This window comes from Podarcis raffonei, chromosome 9 (assembly GCF_027172205.1).
Source record: "Podarcis raffonei isolate rPodRaf1 chromosome 9, rPodRaf1.pri, whole genome shotgun sequence".
NCBI lineage: Eukaryota > Metazoa > Chordata > Lepidosauria > Squamata > Lacertidae > Podarcis > Podarcis raffonei.
Window position 1 is genome coordinate 73,686,163 of NC_070610.1, and position 14,154 is coordinate 73,700,316.

A 14,154-nucleotide genomic window follows, 5' to 3' on the forward strand; every position below is an offset into this window, starting at 1 on the left:
AACTTTATTCACTCAGTCATTAAAGGCATTTACACCCTACTCTTGAGCAGGAAAACTCCCACAGCAGCTTATGAATCAATAAAAACCAAGTCAGTTCCTACCCTCAGGCTTGCAATCCAAAAATACATGACAGAAAATGAAATATGGGGTGAGAGTAGAGGAAAGAAGGGAAGCAAACTCAGGCACCAAATTCTTAATGTTTCCCTTAACCTTCCGAGGTTCTTACATATGACCAGCTTGCCTGGAAATGGACTGTTCACAATTTAAAAACAAACAGGTCTTGGTAGCCCCTGAAGTGGGGGAAAACATGATAACCAAACCCTCCTGGAAGTGACTAAAAGGCAATCAGAGTTGTTGGCCTTTCAGTAGGGTTGGAGAACCTGTGCCTCTTCGTATGCTGTTGAACTCCATCTCCCATCAGCCCTGAACAACTTGGCCAATGGTCAGGGATGACAGGACTTGTAGTCACAACAACCTTTGGATGATCACAGCTTAACTCACCCCTGCCTCACAGCAGGTACAGGGTACCTCCAGACCACAAGGCTCACCAGCTATCAAAATTTGGCCTGTGAGACAGTTCCCCCCAAGCCACCTATGATATCAGGTGTGGAGCAGATAATGGTGCAGCTGCAAGAGAACTGGAATATTTAAAGTATGTTCTTAATTGTTTGTTGGGAAGCAGAGCTTGTATTTGGCTCCCTTTAAAATTTGGTGCCAAATGCAAGGACTGCTTCGACTCAGGAACTTCTAAGTGGACCTCATCTCTGCTGAAAGCAGATTGCAGGTTGACACTAAATTCAAGTTAAGCACTGAGTGCAAGGCCCACTCAAATCAGGTCCACTCAGGGCCTCCTGATCAGAGCTCCGGCATGAAACCAATATCTGCTCAAAGCAGTGTTTGCAAGTTGGCACTGTGCTTAAAGGCCATTATAGTTAAAGCTATGGTTTTCCCAGGAGTGATGTATGGAAGTGAGAGCTGGACCATAAAGAAGGCTGATCGCTGAAGAATTGATGCTTTTGAATTATGGTGCTGGAGGAGACTCTTGAGAGTCCCATGGACTACCCATTCTTAAGGAAATTAGCCCTGAGTGCTCACTGGAAGGACAGATCCTGAAGCTGAGGCTCCAATACTTGCCACCTCATGAGAAGACTCCCTGGAAAAGACCCTGATGTTGGGAAAGATGGAGGGCACAAGGAGAAGGGGACGACAGAGGATGAGATGGTTGGACAGTGTTCTCGAAGCTACCAGCATGAGTTTGACCAAACTGCGGGAGGCAGTGGAAGACAGGAGTGCCTGGCGTGCTCTGGTCCATGGGGTCATGAAGAGTTGGACACGACTAAATGACTAAACAACAACTGTGCTTCAAGGAAGAAAAGAATAACAGAGCATGCAGAGTGTGCTTCTGAATTTCCTTGACCTGACCTCAAGTGATTGACGAAGCGTTTCATGGATGATGGGATGTATCCATTTCACCATCCCCTGGCCCAGCTGGGGAGAGCAAGTGGAGATGTGTGATCCTTGCTTTCTGCTTCTTGTCTAACTCACAAACTACTCAATCAATTACAGTAATTAAGACAGTTCCACTGAGACCAAATAAGGGATTTAAAGTAATCAGCTTTTGAGCTCCTGCCAAAACCAGCCACCTAGTCTGAGGAATACTAAAAAGCACAGGTGCAAAACAGCACACATGTGTCAAAACTCACTTTGTTTTCAAGTGCAATCAAAGTCATAATTTTAGGGGAAGGGGAGTTGGATTGTTCTAATGGCTTGAAAGAACTGCTGGTTTTATTTATATTCTGATTTTTTAAAAGTGATTTTTAACTTTGCCCTTTTTAAAAAACTTCTTGCAAGGTATATTTTATATTATCTGTAAACTGCTTAGGGGTTTACACTGAAGCAGTATGCAAATTATGTGAAATAAAAATAAATTGGCTAGCTGCTAAACCCACTGTATCTCATTAAAGTGTTTCTTTTTTTAGGTAGCATAGAACTTGTTCCCTAGTACCTATATACTCAAATCATTAAATGCATCTTCTACATTTTGGTGTCCTAGAATAAAGTAGCTAGCAGAAGATGCATTACTCTAGACGAAGTACAGTAACTGCCATAATCTAATCTCAACTTTTAAGGTGCACTTTAAGTAGTGATATGTTAAATACTGAATGCAGGATAAAAGGAAAGAGGTATATAAGTTTTTAAAAAGATTGAAAATACAAAGTTTCACGTAATGGATTTCTAAGTTTTGGAATCTGCACAAATGATCCTTCCAGACCAATAAATTACATTTCTGGCTGCTACACAAAACAACAATTACTCTGCAGAAATATCCAGATAGCAGTTTTGGAGTTTCTGAGATGCAAACAACCAAAGTTAAAATACTTGCCAGACCTCATTTTGTAAAGTGTAATTGACGATTCAGTTCTTTAAAAGCCTACTTTCCAGGATGGCCTGCTGCTTTCTAATATTTTCCCTGTCATCAGAAGTTCCAGTCCTGTCTTATTTAAAGAGAAAGTTGTTCTCATCACTTTATTCTAGAAGATTTATTTTGACCTTCATCTGAAATCTTTGTAATGCAAAGTTCACATTATACAGGTCTGTTTGATAGCTTTAACACATACATGCAAGAACCAAGAGCAATTTTAGAAATGGAGGCAGCAGCTGAAGCTATAAAAGGATGATGTTTATGTTTCAAGGGAAATACAAAGCTTATTTTTGAAGGGCGTACATAGTAAGCTCACGAAATATCTCATGCACCTGAAGAACAAAAAAGTCCCAAGGAAGCAAGTCACTCATACATAAATTAGGAATATTGTCATATTAATAATGCAAAATCACTTTTTAAACAACTTACAAATTATACTAGAGAGATAAAATGACATTTCTCAAGCCCATCAAAAAGTGTGAAAAAATTACCTGTAGTTAAAAGGATGCAAGTAAAGTACAGCAATGTAGAGTATCTGCTGGAAGCTCTGCATAGTGTCCTCCATCCTATTTGTTATTGTGTTTATTATGATGCAACACAATGTCCCCTGTTGGTGTTCAGTGCAGTCCTTTCTGGATGGCATTGACTAGCATTAGCTTGAAGCTGCCAAGCATCAGGTGATTTTAGTGAGCTTAAAATGTGCAGTGCATATTACCATGTGGGAAATGGGGAGGGAGGGGATTTTCTGCCAGTTCCAGAACATGATCAGACTAAAGTAGCATATATTTGGGAAATTCCTCTCATCGCTGTAGGCATTTTGTATAACGTGTATACTAGCCTAAACATACAAGACTATAGGATCGTGTGTTACAGTCTCTACCTGCTCTGGTGTTGGTTTCTAATTATTTTATGTAAAGCCATCATTGATGCCAAGTAAATTCCTCACACATTTGCTGCAGGAACCCTCAATGGAACCCTCAATTGGTCAAGGATTATGATACACTGGCAGGAAAAGCCAGAAAGAGTTTCATACTACTTATCTAGCTATACAGTACACTAATTTATAGGCTGCTTTTTGGAGAATAGTCCACAAGAGGCAACATAAGTAAAAGTAAAAGACACAATTCATTGCAATGCAATACCAAACCAAACCAAAAAGCTAACGATTTATTTACATAATTACAAATTTAATTGTAATGAAAATAAATCCTGGCAGATAAAAAGTAATACACACTAAAACACCTCTACAAATTAAAATCATACAGTAAGGCCTAAATTAACAAAAAAGCAGGACAAACTAAATACATTTTTAAAACCGTCTGCACTTCCATGGGGAGGGAGTTCCACAATCTGGGGACTACTAAAGGAAAAACTGTATCTCTCATGCACAGAAACTAAATTAATTGTAAAGGTGTGTGCCTACAAGAAAAATCTTAGTGCCAGGTAGGCTTGTAGGAGATCTTTTAGATAACATGATCCCAATAGTTCAGTGCATTGTATCAGGGTCAGACCTAATATTAGGCTGAGTGAGGCACCTGCCTCAGGTGGTAGATGCTGGAGGCAGGAAGTGGCAGCAAGTTACTCGAGGACACAGCTGTATATACCAAGTGGTCCGTTCTGCCCCTCCTCAGCTAATGTGCTACATTTAGATGTGATAAAATGCAGTGCCATCATCAGCACTAAAGGAAGATTCAACCACTGGTCCAGTTGGTTAGGTATATGGAAAGAAGAGAAGACATCTTCTTATTCTGTGCCATAAGACGGAGAATGTTTGAGGCCAGCCCTGCATACTGTTTTTCACTGTATAGTATTAATTCCAAATTTAGCCTTCATTCCTAGACACCTGGAAATCATTGCAATCATGTGAAAGTAAGCACCCCCTCTTTCTTTTCATGCAAGCTGGGGGGGGGGGAAACACACACACTTACATCAAACTCATTCAGCGCTGCAGCGAGTTCCCCAATGCCAGTGTGCCCCTTGTTTTCATCAGTTGGTGAGGTGGCCTGAGCAGCATTTGAGATGCCAGCAATAGCTTCTTGGACTTGCTTAAAGACGTAATCCCGGTTAGCTCTGGTTGCTGCTACGTCAGGGTGACGGAGGAAAGCTTGAGAAGCAGTATACAGCATGGTGGCATTCTTCTTCAGGGCACCACGAGCAGCAGCCATTTCATCCCGACAATGGGGATCCTTGAGTTCCTGTTGCAAAATATACAAACATACATATATAAGCATGGGATTTTTTTGCCCTAACCAATGGTTTGGAGGAAATGTTAAAAATCTGGTTTGGACCCTCTGCTTTCTCCAAGGAGCTCAGGGAGCAGACACTGGTGATGCTCTCATTTTATTTTTGCAACTATCCCATGAGATGTGCTTGGCTGAGAGACTGATTTACCCATGATCACTCAGCAAAATGGGTGAATAGCTGTTATGAACCTCAGTTGTCCATGTCAAACTGTTTGCCCAAACTGGCTCTCTGCTGCTTGATAGTCAAGAGATATAGATAAGGGGAATGGCACCTTCATAGGGAAAAAATACATCTATGGATCTTCAAGGGGGAAACCAAATTAATTCAGAACCCAGAATATAACAGCTCGTTTCTTTTCTTCAAGAGCCCTAAAACCATCTTCTATGGACATATGAGGGGCTCCTGGCAGTGTTACATCCTAACAGGAACTGTAGCTGCATCAACTATATGAGCCAACACCTCCATAACAGGACTGCTGACAAGGTCCACGCAATTGCAGCTACTCAAAAAAAGGACAGTCTTAATCATGCAGATGGCAGCAGCAAAAGAGCGGGGGGGGGGTAGATACCAGGTCTCCACAAAATTCCTATCCTGCAAACTCCAACAGGTCATCATTAGGGACTTTTGAACATATGAACCAGGGCTATGATTTGGATAAATGTGTCCCAAGTGTGTGCTCTATGAAAGATATAATAGACTTTCGGTGGAATCGGAAAGGCGAGAGATGTGGAGGTTGAAGCAAGGCTTCAGAATTAATTGCGTGCCCATCTAAAATCTTGGGCTACGTGACAAGCAAAATTGACTAGATAGGCTACTTATTTTTATACCCAGAGGCTCTTTAGGAACAATGGGAATATAACTGCAGATCATATTATATTATTACTTTTTGAACCACTCTCTTTTTTGCCTTCATTAATGGGAAGAATGAGCCAAAGAGTCATCTTTTTAAACCACCCCAAGATTAACAATGTTTTGGCTCACACAAGGCATTACAGTTCTCATTAAAAGGAAGTATCTTTAGTTGTCTTGCCTCCTACATAGTGCCTTTTGTACAAAAAAAAAAAAAAAAGATTTTCTGTACCCAAGCCTTGAAAATATGGGTTAAACTTATATAATCCTCTGGCCTAATTTTCAGAAGTGCAAGCCCTCTGTTCCCATTGAAGCACTGCATGGCCCATTTGCGAAGGAAGCATATCATGATTAGGTTTCTTAAAAGGAGGGCATTCAAAGTGCTGCATTGCATTTAAAAAAATACACAGACTTCCACGCCCCCTCCCCGGTAGCAGCCTGATTCATTCAGTCTAGTGTCAATCCGCTTCGGATGAAAATTTTCAGCTGAAAACCAGTATAACAAGATAACCAATTAGGGGTTTATGACACATCTGCATGTAAAGCATAATAAAATCCTCATTACTACTGCACAGGAAGTTATGACTCATCTCAAGGTAGTTTGGTTATCTATAGGGGGTCACTGGTACCCTGACCTCTTCCAGAAATTAGGATAAAGATGATTCCAAATAGAAGGTGAAGAGAGAAGGCACAGAAGCATATCCACAGTCACAGCAAGATTTTTAACTAAAGTTGCGACTGAAGTTCATAATTCACAGGCTCAGAAGTAGTACAGGCATCTCCCCACTTACGGGTGTTTGATTCGTGTGTGATGGCATATAAGGATGCTGCCTTCTACTGAATCAGACCTGTGGCCCATTTAGCTCAGTACTGTCTACAATGGCAGCAGAACTCCAGGGTTTCAGGCAAGGGCCTCTCCTTAGTCCTATCTGCAGATGTTGGGGATTGAACAGGGGAGTTCTTGCATGCACCACAGCTTCTCTACCACTGAGCTATGGCACTTCCCCAAAGGTGCCTTAGGATTGGTGACCCCACCATCCCTCCAGTGACCTAACAGGAAATGCAATGAGATTTCTGAATCTGGAACTAGGCTCATATGATACAAGGAAGTTTCCCATGAGTACAGCTCCTCATGCTATGCCGTTCTACAAGATTTATTCTATTTACTGTTGCATGTATATCCCACTTTTCCTCCCAGGAGCTCAAGGTGGCATATATGGTTATTTTTGGAGTTGCTTTTCAGGGGGCTGAAGAGGCTGCAATGGGAAAGGATAACATCAGGAACCCCAGAATGCAGGGGTTCTTTGGAGCCTCACCCCCTTTCCCAGTCTCTGAAACTGATAAAAGATCTAGAATCTTTGCATACTATGTTGAAATAGTACTGTTTTCTTTTCTTCATTTACTGTTTTTAATTATATCCACCTGTTGTCTTCTAGCAGCTACATAGTTAAGCTTCACCATCTCTTTCCCAAATTCTTTGAAGCGGTTTGCAAGGTCTTGCTCATTTGTGGCATTCTTCACAGCTTCTAATGCTTCTTCTACCTATAAGGGAGAAAAATACGAGGGTTAAATTCCTGCCAGCTGATTTTCAGATATTATTTATAGCCTAATAGCTGTTTCACACATTACAGATTTGGCACGTATCTGCCTATATCCTGTATCACAAGAAGCAAATAGATTTTCACGTAAAATTTGATTAAAGGTTAAATACCTGCAAACATAGATACAGTGTGGATTTCATGTGAAAAATATTGCATGGTTCTTTGGATTTATGCATTAGCATGCACCTGCTTGTAACCCATAACACAGACATCCACAACCAGGTGGCCTTTAGGCTTTTGGGAATACAACTCCTCTCATCCCGGGCTATTGGCCATGCTACCTGATGCCCATTGGCTGATGGGAGTGGGACTTCAAATCAACAGCCAGGGACCAGGTTGCAGGTGTCTGTCATAATGTATGAAGCAGATATCTCTGTGTGTTTCACATGTACACTTCAAACAGTTGGGAAAGCAGACTACAGGGAAACATGCAGTGCTGAAACTATTTATGATATGCCATATGCTATATAATCCACCCATTTGCAGTAACAAAAGAACAGCTGAAAATAAAGAATGGCAGCAGTGCAATCAGGATGATTTTGAACCTTCCATTTTTAACATGTGTGCTTCCACTCAATCTGTTGCAAAACTGTTGGCAGAAAATAACATACACCCATAGTTGTTCTTCGTTGCTATACGAAAAGAGCAACTCTGAAGTTTTCATCACATTACCAATCCCCAACCCCCAACCCATCAAAAAGAACCCTAATGTGCCATATTAAATTACTACTTCAGGATAGTTCATGTAAAAGTTTGTCATTGTGGTGATTATGAAAAAGCATATCAAAATATGTATGGTATTCGATCTGCTTGAAAAAAATGGTTCTGCCCATGGATGACTACAGAGTGATTACAAATGATAATTTGGTCAAATTAAAAGGTGAACATTTCACCTTTAAGAGCTGAAAAACACCATTCTAGGGTCAGTGCCTATTTGGACCATATGTATGGATACAAAATGACTGTAAAACAGCATTACTGGTCTGAGGATCCATACAAAGAATAAAGTACCATTGGTAAAAAGGGAAGACCACACCAAACATGTCACCTTTGGGATATGAGTAATAAAAGTGAGAGCCCTGGATGTGAATACCCTGCCTTTGAAATTCACTCCCCAGGAAGTCTCCTTTGATATCTTTTTTGTGCCAGCCGAAGTTTATTTATTTTTATTTCTTGCCCTGACTTTTCAGAATGGTGTGTGTGTGTGTGTGTGTGTGTGTGTGTGTGTGTTATTCTGGCTTTTTAAAGGTTTTTCTGCCCCTGTCTTCTTCTGTTGTATTGCAATGACTTTTATTAATGCTTCCTTGTTTAAAACAATTAGAAAACTGCTTTGGGAGGTTATACGCCTAAACAGTGGCATGTAACAGCATGAACACATATACACGCAAATAAGGTCAAGATAATAATTTTCAATTCCCTATCTAAAATATCATTTATGTTAAGTTAATATTACCCCCTGAATAGCTAGAATGGTGAGATGGGATTTAGAAAATATACTCTGCCATACAAAAGCAGTATCAGGAGAAAAGAATATTGGAATATGACCTGTGGTGCTTAAACCTTTCTTCCAAGAGTTTTCAAAAATGGTTAGAGGATTGGGGAAACCAACCAATTCCTATCAGTCCTTAGCCATATTTTGCTTGTTTCCAATTCTACAATTCTATAATTCCACGAGTCTACTCAATTGCAGTATCTACCTATCAAGCAGAAAATCTCAAGGTTTTGGATAGAGAAAGGTGGATATACTGGAGAGACCATCTACTACATTTGATGGCTGTTCCTGGCAATCCTGAAATCATTTGCCGAAAGAATGTCATCAAACCTTTATTGCATTAGCATACAGCCATAGCAAGATAAGACAAAAAAGCAAGAGAGAAATAACCTGATAAAACAGAATTCAGACGATATTACGGGCATTGTAACATTTAAATTACCCTAAAACAATAATATAAAAATTTAGTTGCCAGCACCGGGAATCTAAAATGCAGATGTATATAAAACATAAAATGGCCCCAAAATAGGCTTGGCACATTTGGTTAAAAAGGTAATACAAAGAATTAAAACAGGTCCAGGTCTGGGACCCACTACCCAGTCAGTGTAGCCCTAAGTTTCAAAGCCTGCACTATAAAGATTGCCACCCCACGTGAAATTTGGGGATTTGCGTCCACAAGAAGGAATTTCAAACAGTCTTCCTTAGATGTGATGGTGGGCGGGATCAAGAGGAGGAGCTTAGTTCTTATTAGCTCATAAATAGGGCAGTAGAAAAAGAAGTGTATGAAGTCCTCTACTTCATTCATTGTGCATGGACAAAGACGCTGAGTAATGGGGGTCTTAAAGTAAATCCCCTGCAAGAAGGCCGTGGGTATAGAATGGAAACGGGCCATGGTAAACGCTCTTCTCAAATTGGGCTCCGTCAGGTCTGTCAAGTAGTTGGCAAGTGATCTTACCACTTTCACTTTAGGGAGCCACTTGGAGAGGCGAGCTGTGGCGGACTGTGCCCGGTCCATGGCCTCGTCTCTTGTAAGAATCCAGGCCCGGATATTGTGATGGTCCCAAGATGACAGCGTGTCAAGATCTGGGAGGGAGTAGCGTGCCGTGATAATCTCCATGGCCTTGGACCATTTGTTGTTAAAAGCACAAGTTAAAAAGGCTTGCCTGGCTAGTAGGGAGCCTGGGGCTTTGATTAATTTACAATAAAAACTAATTATTCTAATGTGGGCTCTCGCAACAATAGAGGGGAGGCCCAGTTCTGTTCTTAACTGTGCAGCAACCGAGCCCCTGGGGAGGCCCAGTAACTTTCGTGCAAAAGAGTTTTGTAGAATCTCGAGCCGTTGTAGTGTTTTTAAATTCCACCCCCAGATTTCAACCCCATACAGTAACATCGGGAGGACTTTGCTGATAAATGCTTTTCTGATTGGAGGAACCAACTGGCCGCCTTTTGCATAGAAGAATTTCTCCAAGGCTTTGATGGTTCTACGGGCAGCCAGGATGGTCATATTTAGGTGAGCTGACCAACTAAGCCCATGCTGAAAAGTGATGCCCAAATACTTGAATGCTGAACAATATTCAATAGAGTGGCCCTCAAAATTCCAGAATGGCTTCCGAGTTTTCGTGCCAAAAGTAAGAATTTTGGTTTTGGCGAAATTGATTTTGAGGGAGTTGGTATCACAATATGTCATGAGTCCTCTGAGCATGTCGTTTAAGCCCTGCTTGGTTAAAGACAGTATCACCATGTCGTCCGCATAGAGTAGTATGGGGATCTTGCGCTGTTGTAAACAGGGGGCAGATTGGTTTAGGGCCTTCATGGTTGTAACGATGTCATTAATGTAGAAATTAAATAGAAAAGGGGCCAAGAGGCAGCCCTGTTTGACCCCTTTATTCAGAGGGAAAGAATCAGAAAGAGCTCCCAGAGGGCCAAATTTTACTCTGGCCGATATGTCATTATGAATTTCCATAAGAAGGTGGAGGAGTCTCTTATCTATGTTGGTGTAACTAAGCTTCTGCCATAGCCTATCTCTAGGGATGGAGTCAAAAGCGGAGGTCAGGTCCACAAAAGCCGCGTGTAGTTTGCAGTTGAACCTGTTTAGGTATTTATCAATCAATGTAAATAGAACAAGACATTGGCCAGATGTACTATGACCTTTACGGAAGCCAGCCTGTTCCGGATGGAATAGCTTTGTTTCTTCTGCCCACTCGATTAATTTCTCTAACAAGAATCTAGAGTATACCTTGTATGATATGTCCAGCAGGCTAATAGGTCGATAGTTACGCGGATCTTGTGGGTCCCCCTTTTTATGTATTGGGATGACTATGCTCTGCTTCCAGTTAGGTGGAATCTTAAGAGTAGCATTAATAGTGGTAAAGAGAGATGCTAAAATAGGGGCCCACCACGTCTGGTTCGATAAAAATACCTCAGGTGGTATCATATCCTCCCCCGGGGATTTATCCCCTGATAGCATGCTAATTAGTTGTAGACATCTCTCTGGGGAAACTGGTTCCCAGGTGGGCAAGGCAGATGCTGGAAGAGAAGAGACTACGTTTACTTCAGGATCTGGGGCGGAATACAGCTGAGCAAAGTGAGAGTGCCAACTGGCTGCTGTGATATTATTAACGATGAACGAGTGGGGTCTTAAACCTGCATTAATTAAATTCCAGAATTTCTTGTCGTCACGGGTTTTAATGGCCACTAACAGGGCCGTCCAGCGTTCTTTCGCAAAGAGCAATTTCTTATGTTGAAGCAACTTCTTGTAGAATGAACGGAATTGGGCTAACTCCCTGATTTTGCTCTGGGAGCTGTCTGATTTCATATCAGACTGAAGAAATCTAAGCCAACTTCTGCACTGTTTGCATTCTTGGTCGAACCAAGTTTGATTCTTCCAGGTTAGAGTCGCACGGGGAGGTTAAGAATGTGTTTCTTAACTGTTTTTATAATGTTTTTGGTTTCAGAATATTTTTAATGATATTGTTATTCATGTGTTTCCTGCCCTGGGTTCATTTGAGCCAAAGGATGGGATATAATTATTATTGAAATAATAATAGTAGAAAGAGGGAAACATGGGAAGAACTGGAAAATGTGTTAAGGAAAACAAATGGCATTAGATCAGATTTTCTAACTTATTGGCTGGTAACCTACATTATTTAGGTAACCTGGAATTAAGCCTTTGTGAAAATGCAAGCATCATAGTAGAAGATGTAATTGAGCAGTCACAAAGTACATCCAGGTACAGCCTTTTTAATGGGGTTTAGCCACTTTCAACTCAAACTGGCATATAAACACCATATGAATATCTGTAATAGTGGAGGAAGTGATGATTCACTTGGGAATTTTGCTTTCATTTATGTGCAAGGAGAGAGTGTGATTTGTGCTTTTATAAAAATATATTTTCACACTGTGGTGCAGAATGTGGCAGCCGGGTCATGGTTCTGTGCTGAAAAATGAGATTTGTTTTTAAGGATCTGCACAGCCAAATTTAAGGCACTGCCTTATATAAAGCACTAGAAGGCACTAGAAGTCCTAGGGTCCAAGTATCTGAAGGACTGTCTGCCTTGTTACCTGCCATCTTGTGCCTTAAATGAGCAGCAGAGGCATGCTAATAGATTAGGCCAATGTGAAAGACTGATTGCTGCAGGTTTCTCAGAATTTCTGATTTATTTAGTGTCTTCAGGTCAAAAGGGCAGAATAACAAGCTGTCCAAGTTAGGGGTAGGTGGCACTGATTGCAGTGGTTCCGGTCCTATTTGGTTGTTTCCAGAGAGTGATGCTTAGGGAGTATTCTTCGGTCCCATGGAGCCTTTAGTACCTCAGGGTTCAATTTAATCTCCTATGCTATTTAATATCTACATGAAATTGCTGAGTAGGGTTATCCGGAGTTTTGAAGTGCATTGTCAGTAATATGCTGACGACACACAGCTCTATTTCTCCTTTACATATGCAGGTATGGCAGTGGAAGTGGTGGACCAGTGTCTTGCTTTGGTGGTGGACTGGATGGGAGCCAACAAACTGAAACTAATTCCAGATAAGACTAAAGCACTGTAAGTGGTTCCCTAGACCAGATGGATGGGAGACTGCCTGCTCTTGAAAGAGTGGGCGCATAGCTTGAGGGTACTCCTGGATCCTTTGCTGTCACTTAAGGCTCAGGTTGACTCAGTGGCACAGACTGCCTTCTATCAGTTTTGGCTGGTGGCCCAGCTATGCCCCTATCTGGACAGGGATAGCCTAACCTCTGTTGTCTATGCTCTGGCAACCTCTAGGTTAGATTACTGCACCGTCTAGAAATTTAATAAATAAAATGAAATTAATATTTGTATGTTGCCTTTCCATAGTTCAAACCATGATCAAGGCAGCTTACAACATGAAAAAACTTACAACATAACAAAAGTAGTCATAAACGATAAATAAATAAAATAAAAATAAAATAAATAAAACCTCAAAAAATGCACAACCAAATTGAACAATTTCCACATAAATCATAATAAAATTCCATATGCAACAACCCACAACAAAAAACCCAAACAATACCCCAGCCCAGTTTCTATAGAATTATTAAAATATTTATTTATAAAATTATGAAATCTATATAATAAAAAATGTATTTCTATATTTAGAGTTAGCTACGTCAGAAAGAAGGGACGCGGGTGGCGCTGTGGTCTAAACCACTGAGCCTCTTGGGCTTGCTGATCAGAAGGTCAGCTGTTTGAATCCCCGCAACGGGGTGAGCTCCCGTTGCTCTGTCCCAGCTCCTGCCAACCTAGCAGTTTGAAAGCATGCCAAAAAGTGCAAGTAGATAATATCCGCCCTCCCTTCCCCACAGGTGGATAGGGTTTGTGGCACCGAGCGCGGCTCACCTATCTTCTTGAGCCAGCCTTTAGGTACCGCTCCAGCGGGAAGGTAAATGGCGTTTCTGTGAGCTGCTCTGGTTTCTCCAGAAGCGGCTTAGTCATGCTGGCCACATGACCTAGAAAAACTGCCTGTGGATAAACACCGGCTCCCTCGGCCTGTAAAGCGAGATGAGCTGGGCTCATTGTTCTCCAAGGGAAGCCAAATCTCATCACCAGACTTGCCTCAGGCTCCAGACACACAAAGGAAGTTCTATTGTACTTTTGGGTGGTAGGTACTTAAGACATGTTTGCCTATTGTAATCTTATACTTGGGTGTTGCCCTGACATATCTGTCTATTGTAGTGTAACCCTCCCCTATTGTGTTAGTGATGTTAGTGATGTAGCAACAATGTATTGATGATGCTGTGCGAACTGTATTCTGGGATATGGTGGGAAAGTTTTAAAAGTCAATGTTGCCCCATGCTCTGGGTTCACTTGCTGCTGTTGAACCTGTTGCGCAATAATAAAGGAGTTAAGTCTACTGACTGCTGTTTTGCTCCAAATTGCCTGGCTGGAATTTCCTTCTTTTACTGACCGCATGGACCTGTGGGGGACTTGTACCCCGACGAGCTGGGCTGTTGAGCAGTCTCTCAACTCAGAATTTTCTTTAGCAGGTGGCACTGATGACAGCCTGAGACTAACAGGAGGATTGCAGTTTCCT

The 14,154-nt window shown here is 41.4% G+C and overlaps 1 protein-coding gene across 3 annotated transcripts in view; it reads right to left on the reverse strand.

Annotated features, from left to right (window-relative positions):
- The window catches only part of CTNNA2 (catenin alpha 2), a 544,191-nt gene that overhangs the window by 391,690 nt on the left and 138,347 nt on the right, over positions 1-14,154 (reverse strand). For all 3 annotated transcript variants that reach the window (XM_053402026.1, XM_053402025.1, XM_053402027.1), the window contains exons 5-6: positions 6,938-7,057; positions 4,351-4,617 (exon numbers count right to left, since the gene is read on the reverse strand). In XM_053402026.1, coding sequence (XP_053258001.1) covers positions 4,351-4,617; positions 6,938-7,057 — 387 coding nt within the window. The remainder of the gene's footprint in view (positions 1-4,350; positions 4,618-6,937; positions 7,058-14,154) is intronic.